The following is a 10,061-nucleotide window of genomic DNA, read 5'->3' on the forward strand; positions in this document are numbered from 1 at the left end:
CCATCCATCCGGTGGCCACTCCTGGAAATGGCATTTTGTCCCCTTTGTTGTGTCCTGCCACGGTTTTCTTCACTGGAAGAGGAAGGGCTAAAATGGTACTATAACTCAAGGGCTGTTTTGGGGCAAAAAGGGCTTTAAAAAATAAAAAACAAAACCAAAAAAACCTCCAAAACCAACCAAAAAAAACACCAGATGCCTTTCCCCCACCTTTTGCAAAACGAGCAGGAAATTATATTTGGATCCCAGCTACCAGCATTCTATGCCCTGGAAATCCTCCCCTAGCAACAAAGACAAGAAAGTCAATGTGAAAAGACAGCTTTGGAGCAGCTCAGTTGATTCCTGATCTGGATTGGTTCTTCCAGCATTTTCCAAATCTTCTTATCCTGCCCCATTCAAGCTTCCAGCAAGGCCACGCCACGCACACTTTATATATTCTGCACAAATATAATGGGCATTTTTCAATGGATGGCATGTACACTGCAGAAATGTTTAATTTCTCACCCACAACTTCACAGAACTCAATTTTTACTCGCAATATCTGAGCACGCCCCACGGACAACATGGGGAAAACCACCTTTACAAAAGGGAATGCTTTGCTCCCCACACTGGAGGGAATGGTGAAGTCCAAGCTAAGGCAAAAGGAAATGCTGTTTACATAGTGTGAAAGGACAGAAATGCAGGAATTACTGAGATTTCATACTGGAAGAACATATTGTTTTCTGGGTTTAAAAGGACAGGGTAAGGCAGAGAATGTAGGGTTTGCCCCTATAGGACAGGACAGTGAAGTCTATGAATATCCTGAATCTATTCCAAGATTATTATCTCTCTACGGTGAAAATTTCAAATTCTCTGTGTATTAAACTAGCTCAGCAAAGCTGAGCTGTTTAAGTAGCCACAGCAACCAATCTCCACAGGGGCTTCATTCCAACAGAATCCTGTGCTTAATATTATGTGAGTTGTCCCCAGGCTGGACTCACTCCAGGCCCTCAAGCCAAAGGCTTGGCCTTTTCCAGAGGCAAAGTCCCTCAGTGAAGATGGAAGTTGGATGGATGATCCAGGGACTCCAAAGCTTTGATTCTGCACTTCTCCAAGTCATTGATGAACCTCAGGCTGGTTTGCTACTGGGCTGGGAGAATCATCTTTAGACCTGGAGAGATCCATGCTCAGGGGAATCCTGTGGATGGGATTAACTCTAATTGACATTGTAACAGGCTCAGCTGTAATTAAATACTGGACTTAGATCAAGCACTGAGTTGATTCTCTCTGTTTCTATGGGCCACCCTCTGACATCCCCACCGAGGCACGTCACTGCAGCTCAGTCCAGGTGGAACCACCATCCAGAGGGTGGCTGATCACAGGAAGAGGGAATGATCACAGCCCCGAGGCTGCCCAAAGAAGCCGTTGGACAACACTCTCAGGGACGCACAGGGTGGGATTGCTGGGGTATCTGTGCAGGGCCAGGAGCTGGACTGGATGATCCTTGTGCGTCCCTTCCAGCTCTCCCCATACCCATCCTACCCCCCAACTGGGGGTCCCATTTACAAACAAATCAAAATTCCTCAGGGAAAAGCCAACCCCAAAAGCTGCTCCCGTGGCATTTTCTCAAGACAGCCCATCTCATTTTCTGCCTCCCTGTACTGGAGCTCAGGAGCACGGTGAGCTCCTGCAAACCATTATGGATCCCCCAGCAAGGTGCCAAGAGGCTTTACAACCTGTTTGCATCTCCCAGGCATGTTCACACCTCTATAAAGCCAGTGCACAACTCGCTGCCAGTGCTGGGAAAAACGAAACCAGCTGCGGGCCTGGGAAGGGAACGGTGCAGAGCTGCCCCTCCTCACCTGCCCACAGCTCCACGTCCACTGCATCCCACCTGGAGAAGGTCTGGAAATATCCTCTGCTTTGGTTTGCTTTTGCATTTATTTATGCCTCTGGGAAAAGAAGATTTTGGAACCAGTGTCGAGGCCTATGGGGTAAATCCACAGGGTCCAGGGATAGGGCTTGGGGCAAGCTGGGATAGTGGAAAGTGTCCCTGCCCATGGTAGAGGCTTGGACCTAGGTGAGCTTTAAGGTCCCTTCCAACACAAACCAGGCTGGGATTCTCTAACCTTTAAGGTCCCATCTGCAAAATCACCTTTGCCAGCTGGATGAGCATGGCAAGAAGAGCTAGCAAAGAAAAACCATCCAGAAAAACCCAAAACTTGTAACACAGTGATTTTACTTGAATCAGTAAAGTTAAAGCAATTATCACCTGAGATTTTTCCCGAGATCCTGAGGCACCATCATCTCTCTCCTCCTAAAGTTGCTGTTTTGATGATTCCTCTGCACCGACCATGTCACTGGCTGACCCTGAGATCCCAACAAAAGGCTGCTGACTCCCTGCAGAATGACTCTCCTGGGAGTTTGTGGCATGAAGAGGCACTGGAAATCAAAGGAGCCCAGGCTGCTGGATGCAACAGTGATTAGAAGCACAAAATCTCCCAACTCCTCAAAAAAAAACCCAACAAAATCCTTTTTGCTCCCTTTTCCACAAACAAAACAGACCTGTTTCATGGATCTGGGTGGGTTTTCTCTGGTATTATCACAGGGAATGGAGTAAAATGGAGGTAGGAACTTCTGGTTTTATGTGCTGTGACAGGAAAAGAAGATGCTGTGGGCACTTTCCCCACACAGAAATGCCACAGAGACCCCAGGTGTGTGTGTGTGTGACACAGATCAGTAACAGAGGTTACACATTTGCCAACAGCTACAGGATATATTGTATTTGCTCCAGCAACACCCACACACGTTTAGCAGCCTCTCCCCAGGGAGATAAAACACACGGGATCACTGCACCCTAAATCTGGCAGGGAAAAAAAACATCCACAGGAGCAGGGAATTATGTGCACTCCATGATGGGGAAAGGGCAGGATTGGCACCTGGCTCCATCAGGGCACTCTTTTACCAAGTCAAAATGTCCCCAAAAGCAGCCAGTTTTCCTTTAACTGTGTTCGTGGAGTAAGAATTGTTTCATGGGGTCTGGGATTGGAAGGCTGTGGATCAGATCCAGGCGGGATTTGCCAAGGACTCTCCGCACAGCTATGCGGCACAGAGACAGGAGGCTCCGGGTGCGGCCTGCAGGGAAAAACACAGGGAGGAGTTACTGGGGAAAGAGCTCTTCCAGCACAGGGACAAGAGGATGGCGGTGCCCACGTCAATTCAGGAACCGGACCTCCAAGGCATCGCTCCTTTATCCCATATGCTCCACCTGAGGAGTCCCATGTGCCTCCTAAACCCAGGCCTAATGGAACTCCAGCTTATGTGAGCCTCCCTTGCAGAAGCCCAGGCAGGCTTGAAAACCAGGCCCACGCAAAGCTGAGTAACCTGGGGAAGTTGTATCCCACAGCCTGAATCCCTTTGAAATTTCTCTGGAGTTCAAAAGGGAAACAAACCCCTCTTCTACCCCAGGTTCACCTGGGTTTAACAGGTGGGTTTCCCCACCTTTTTCCACCTTCACCCAAGCTTCCCCCTGCCCTTTTTTACCAGCCTTTGTGGCTTTCCTTCCCAAGCAGTCTGTCCAGACCAAATTGCCTCTTGGATCCAGAGCCCAGGGTCACACAGGAAGAGCTGGGACACACCTGTGTGGCTCTGGAGAACTGGGTGCCACTGGTGATCCACAGCTCCAAAGCCCAGCTCGGACAGGGCCCCTAAGCCTTGCCTACATGGATGGGCAATGGAAAAGAGCTGGGAGAGATGAAAAAGATGGAGTAGCAGACAGAGGTTGGGCTGCTGAGGGACTCAAGAGGGGAGAGCACCATGTGAAGGTACAGAATGCAACAGGGGAAAAGCAGGGAGTGGAGAAGTCATTAATGCTTTGTTTGTCAGCCTGTGGGACCCCGTTAGATAATTGCTGAAGGCTCTCCAAGTGAGGACAGCAACACCCACCCCACCACCTCCAGCAGCACCTTCACTTCCAAACAGCCCCTCCACAGAGCTTTCCCACATCCACAGCGCCGCTCCAGGGACCCAAATCCACCCAAAATCCACTCACCCCTCGCTTCTTTGAACACCTCCAGCGCCTCGGCGTTCACCTTGACCCTCCCCGTGGCCTCCACTCCCAGGGCCTCCACCTTGACGAGGTTGAGATCCGCTCCAAAGTCAATGAGGAGGCGGACGAAGGCCGGCTCGCAGCCGTGCCGCAGGACGGCGTCCAGCACGCAGACGGGCGAGCCCCGCGAGAAGCCCTTCACGTTGATGGGCCCGCAGCAGTTAAAATCCGGGTCGGCTCCCGCCTGGAGCAGCAGGCGGAAGCAGGGCAGGTTGTGGTAGGCAGCGCTGATGTACAGGGGACACACCACCAGCGTGGTCAGCGGCCGCAGCGCCTGCCCGGGCCCGCGGGACGCCGGCTGGTGGTTCACGTCCACGTCCGCGCCGTACCTGCTCCAGGGAGAGGGAGGGTTGGCAAGAGGAAGGGATGGGGCTGAAGGACACGTGCAGAGCGAGAACATCTGGAACCCGCCCTGCCCTACCCTCAGGTGGGCCTGGCAGCACTTCTGAGCAGCCAGCAGGACAATGAGGCCAAGCACAGTCTGACCTCCCAGAAGCAAAAATGTTTCCCTGCCCACAATAGCCTGGGATTTGGAGAGAGGAGGAACAGCAACATCCTTGCCCTCTTATGGATTGGTTTTGTGTGGCCACGTTTTGGTAGTGGATGAGGGAAAACAGATCGAGCTTGAGAAGGAGGGAGGGGTGGGGGAAGGTGTTTTTCAAGATTTCTTCCACTTCTCATTACCCTGCTCTGACTTTATTAGGAATGAATTAAACTGACACCCCCAAGCTGAGTCTGCTTTGGTGATGGTATTTGGTGAGTGCTCTCTCCCCTTCCTTATCTCTCCCATTCCTTATCTCGACCCAGGAACCTTAAGCTGTATTTTCTCTCCTCTCGTGTCTTGGCACCGGGGACGGCTCAGCCCCGAGCCAGCACCACGTAATGCTGGATGCTAACGAGCTGCCTGGGGAGCAGGGATGTTTCCAGATGACTCCACTGAAGAGGGATGCTGAAATAACTTCCCTACCAGGATAAAATGGGCCAAAAAAGCAACACAAGCACTCGATCCCAAACAGCAGGGAAGTGGAAACAGGAATCTGCACTCTACAGCGAAACATCCGTGACAAGCCCCTGATCCCGAAGGAACTGGAGGGGCTGGAATCTGCTGGGGATTCCCCCAGGCAGTGGGGACAGTAATTCCATGTTCCTCCCAAGCAACTTGGATGGGAAGAAAGAGGAAGACAACACAGTTCCTAAGGAGTATCTGGTTTTCAATCACAAAGCCCTGTCTGTTCTACCCACAGAGGGAGAAAAGGTTCCTTCGCCAACCCGTCCCCCTCCCCAGATTGCAAAGTGAGCACTCAGAGAAAAGGGTTTTTCCTAGACAGCATTACATTCCTTTCATAAAGGAGCTCATAAAACTAAGGAAAATACCTGGGCACAAATCCTACCTCAAAGCAGGCACAGTTCTCACTGAAACCAGCGGGGACCGCTCCCTATCCGGCAAATTTTTAACCAAAACCTTCAGTTCTGAGCATGGGAAGACTCTCATTTAAAGTAAGCACACCCAGAACAAGGGCTGAGAGACTCCTCTAGGAGCTGCAAATGGCACAAAGTGTATTTTCCCCCTTAAAATCAGATTACACAAGTGTTTGGACAGGGTTATCCATGCTGCTGTGGGGCTTCCACAGGGCTCCTGAGCACAGGCAGCAGATCTCCCTCCAATTACCACCAAAATTCTCGGTGGAAGCCCTCAATTCAAAGCAACCCCCCAAATTCTACTTCTAGCAGGGTCAGGCATGCACCTGAGGGATGGGGGTGATCTGGCAGCTCTCTTTTTCCCAGTTTTAGCCTGGCAAAAGCATCCTCTCACACTTGCTACCCTCACTTCTACTGCAGGTAGCAGTGGATCCCACCACAGCATGATCCCAAATTACGAGGAATGTTATTCATACCCTGGCATTAGAACCCTAAATATTTCCAGCAGCCTCCCAGTAAGATGGATCTCCATTCCATAGGGGGATTTATTATTCATGGATGGGATTTTACCTCTTGCTTGGTTCAGCCCTTGCAGGAATTCTCAGCGATCCCAATGGTGCTACCACAGGATTTTCAAACCAGGTGATGTTTAGACACCTGCAGCAAAACCTGACTGGGTTCAGGTTCTCTCTAAATATTCCCTCCTGTCTCAGGAGAAGTGTCATCCTCGTCACACTCCCCCTGCCAAACCCTGTAGATCCAACACTTCAAAAATCCCTGTAACATAAAGGCTGCATTTTTCACTAAGTAACTCTGCACAGATCTGTGAAATCTCTACTCTGAGATATTTGAAATTTTGGGCAATCTGACAATTTGGTATTAGCTTAGCAGCCTTGGGAGAGACATTGCCTAATAAGAAGAGATTGGACAAACTCCAGTTAATTTTTAATCCTGAAAGTTGTCCAAAATCTTGCTTTTAATATTGCTGGTGAGCTATCCCAAGGAGCAGACACATAAATCAAGGCATCAGCTCTCCCTGTGCTGCTGAAATACCGTTTGCTACATTTCACCCTGCCTGGGTGGAGGGAGCGGGGGAGATTTTTGGGAATGCAGCGAGTTGAACCCTGTATCAACAAGCCCGTGCCGATGGGAGCATCCTGCTCTCAGCTTGCTGGGAAAGGAGCAAGGAGGGGGCACTATCTCCCCTTCTTCCTCAAAGCCACACTTGCATGGGAATTCGATAAAGGAAGAAGATCCCCAAGGATTTTGAATCTTTCCCTATTCAAACCCTTTTGTCATTTTCTAACATTTGAGGTCATCAAAAGGATTCCTTCAGTTTTCTTCTCTTGCTATTTCTGCCTACAGCCTACATCTTCCCATACTGACCCCTTGTTATTTGGCATCCACTGCCCACACAGCTGTCCAGCACAATCCCTTGGACAGAGATCTTCCAATTTAAAAAGAAGGAATAATCAGGGCATGCCACAGAAGGAGCAACTCAAGTCCCCACAGCCTCCTGCAACACCTTGAGCCCTGCTGGTGCTGCCAAGGGAGTCCCCTGAGGGAAAACCCAACACCCAGGGAGGTTTTCTGGGGGGAATCCACCTCCCTCCTAACTCCTGTCAGGGGCACAGTGGAAGCAGAGGGAATTTCAAGGTTTGGATCTGACTGGATGTCAGGCTCAGAACCGGAGACTCCTCTCTTGGGCTTGGACTGGAACAGGTGGGAACAGAGCTGGTGCCAAAGCCAAGTGACAGGAAATCCAAGGATGTCCCTTTGGGCGCCCCGCCACCCTCTCCTCTCCAGCTCCAGAGGTGTGGAGGCTTCAGCCGGGTGAGGAGGGAAGGGATGCCAAGGGAGCAGGAGAAGGGAGAGGCAGCCCTGAGCCCAGCCCCGAGCTCTGACCTGATGAGCTCCCGCAGGATGTCGGCGCGCCCCACCCGCGCTGCGTGGTACACCGGGGTGCTGCGGTGGTGCCGGCTGCCATTGGGATCAGCACCGGCCTCCAGCAGGATCTTGGCACACTCCAGGTGCCCGTTGACCACGGCCACGTAGAGGGCTGTCTGTCCCTTGACGTCCACCAGGTCGATCTCGGCCCCTTTGCGCAGCAGGAACTCGACACAGGGCCCGTGGCCGGCGGTGGCCGCGATGCGCAGCGGGGTGCAGGGCAGCCAGCCGCAGCACCACACCGACTTCTCGTTGATCCGGCTGCATTGGGGGGAGCACGCAGTTAGGGAAGCCCCCATTCCCTCCAGGAGGGTGTCCCCTGGAAGTTCAGGCACTGCCCGGGCTCCCCAGGGAATGGGCACAGCCCCAAAGCTGCCACAGCCCAAGGAGGGTTTGGCCAGCGCTCTCAGGGTGGGATTGTTGGGGGGGTCTGTGCAGGGCCTCGATGATCCCTGTGGGTCTCTTCCACTCAGGATATGATCCTCTGATTTCTGGCACTTTTAGCAGCCCCCAAAAATCTCCTGTCAATCACCTGACAGACTCTGCCTGGACAGATGAAGCAGAGCAGTGTTTCAGTTGTGCCAGGGGCTGCACACCTGTAACAAACCCTGCCTCAAAAATCACCTATTAAAAAAAAACCCAAAACGACTTGTTTGTTGTTTTGTCCCTTTTAAAGGGAAATGTCCCAAACTGGTAGCCCAGAGAAGCTGTGTCTGCCCCATCCCTGGAAATGCCCAAGTCCAACTAGGACAGGGCTTGGACCAGTGGAAGGTGTCCCTGCCTGTGGCAGGGGTGGAATGGGATAAGCTTTGAGGTCTATATCTACCTCCAAATTCAAAGACATCACTTCTCTGCTCACTCCATCACCTGTGGAATGGAGTTGTGGGCCCCACCCCCCTCTCCCTGTCAAACTCTTGCTTTTTTCCTACAAGAAACCCTCAGCCCAAGAGTCCCAAGAGCCCCAGCTGCCCAGGTAGCAGAAAGAAGGGCTGGCTCATTCTCATTTTTTGCTGAAATAACACCTTTTTTCTTTTTTTTTTTTTGAGGCTGGGAAACATTTAGCACTCTAAGCAGATTTCTCCATGATGCAGGAAAATTAATTAACTATCCCCACAGTCACAGGGTTAGCACTGGGCAGATTTTGTAACATGGGGTGTTTCAGGTTTACAGTTGATTGTAATCCCTTTTGTATGTTTTCCCCATTACCCGTAGGCTCCCGTTTTCCTGCTATCACATTCCTGTGCTGATCTGAAAAGAGCTCATGCACAGCTGCCACAGCCCCATGAGCTGCTGTGGGATTTGCCTCCTGGGAAACCAGGGGAATGATCTGGGGGAAAGGGGAGCATCCTGACACCTCTCCCATAAAAAAACCCCATCCCTGGAATTGTCCAAGGCCAGGTTGGACACTGGGGCTTGGAACACCCTGGGTTAGTGGAAGGTGTCCCTGCCTGTGACAGGGAGTGGGATGGGATGAGCTTTAAGGTCCCTTCTAACCCAAAGAGTTATGAGATGAGGGTCACCAAAAGGAGCAGGCTGTGGGGACAGCGAGAGCGTTCTAGGAAACACCTCTCCCCAAAATCAGCATGTGGGATGGGAGTTCCCAGGAGGCACAGGCTGTGTGAACAGTAGGAAAAACACCCTGACACCTCTCACAAGAAAAAAGGCCTGAGACGGGAGTCCCCAAAAGGCGCAGCTGTGAGGACGGTGAGTGAAGCATCCTCCCCGACAGCTTCCCCACAAAAACCCCCATCCCTGCAAGTGTCCCAGGCCAGGCTGGACGGGGCTTGGAGCACCCTGGGATAGTGCCCGTGGCAGGGCTGGAACTGGATGCTGTTTGAGGTCCCTGCCAGCGCGGCGGGTGGGATGCGGGTGGGATGCGGGAGGGATGCGGGTGGGATGCGGGAGGGATGCGGGAGGGATGCGGGAGGGACGCGGGGCAGGCTGTGCGCTGCGGGGGGAGCAGGCAGGTGGCGGGGCCGTGTGGCCAGGGCTGCATGCCCACCTCTGGAAGCTCTCGTCCTGCAGCAGGCTGCGCAGGGTGGGCAGGTCGCCTACGAAAGCCGCGTCGTGCAGCCGGGTGTCCTCGCAGTGCTCCAGAGGGTGGTCGCAGAACTGCTCCCGCAGCCATTCCTTCAGGTTGCGACCTGCGCTGGAGACAGGCACACAGCGGGATGAGAAAGGGCTGGCAAACAGCGAGGGGGGGCCACAGCACCGTCCCCCCAGCCCCGGGGACCCCCCTGCCCACGGTACCTGCCCGGGGCGGGCGGGTCCCCGCCCTCCGCCATCGCGCCCCGCCGGCCCCGCTCGCCCTCGCTCCCTCCCTCGGTCCCTCCTTCCCGGCCTCCCTTTTCCCGGCCTGATTGGCCCCGCTTGGCTTCCTGCTCCCGTTAAGGTGGATTCTCCCCGCCCGCCCGGCCGCTTGTTTTCTTCAGGGAATTGCGGCTCCTTCCTCCCGCTGCGGGCAGCGGCGGAGCTGCGGCAGGGATCGGACAGTTCCCAGCAGCTTTTATGGGCTCCTGTTCTCCCCGCTTCTGGTCCTTTTCCCCATCCTATCTCGTTTTTCCCGCAGCGCAGCTTCCGGGATCTTCACTTGGAAGGGATCCACGGGCAT

The 10,061-nt window shown here is 53.1% G+C and overlaps 1 protein-coding gene across 1 annotated transcript; it reads right to left on the bottom strand.

The window, feature by feature from the left end:
- Positions 1–2,198: 2,198 nt before the first annotated feature.
- On the bottom strand, positions 2,199–9,783 carry ASB1 (ankyrin repeat and SOCS box containing 1). Its single transcript, XM_086897605.1, has 5 exons — positions 9,701–9,783; positions 9,453–9,599; positions 7,409–7,711; positions 4,028–4,413; positions 2,199–3,111 (listed from the first exon to the last, which is right to left on the bottom strand). The coding sequence occupies exons 1-5, from the start codon at positions 9,733–9,735 to the stop codon at positions 2,978–2,980; spliced, it is 1,005 nt and encodes a 334-aa protein (XP_086753731.1). The 5' UTR covers positions 9,736–9,783; the 3' UTR covers positions 2,199–2,977.
- Positions 9,784–10,061: the final 278 nt, after the last annotated feature.

The sequence above is a fragment of the Cyanistes caeruleus genome, chromosome 7 (genome assembly GCF_971803275.1).
Source record: "Cyanistes caeruleus chromosome 7, bCyaCae1.hap1.1, whole genome shotgun sequence".
In the NCBI taxonomy this organism is placed as follows: domain Eukaryota; kingdom Metazoa; phylum Chordata; class Aves; order Passeriformes; family Paridae; genus Cyanistes; species Cyanistes caeruleus.

Excerpts from the sequence above, each read along its gene's own strand:
- ASB1 (XM_086897605.1), bottom strand. The coding sequence starts at position 9,735 with ATGGCGGAGGGCGGGGACCCGCCCGCCCCGGGCAG. Across the intron at positions 9,600-9,700 it reads GACCCGCCCGCCCCGGGCAG|CGCAGGTCGCAACCTGAAGG; the intron begins GTACCGTGGGCA and ends GCCTGTCTCCAG. Across the intron at positions 7,712-9,452 it reads CAGGACGAGAGCTTCCAGAG|CCGGATCAACGAGAAGTCGG; the intron begins GTGGGCATGCAG and ends CCCCCAATGCAG.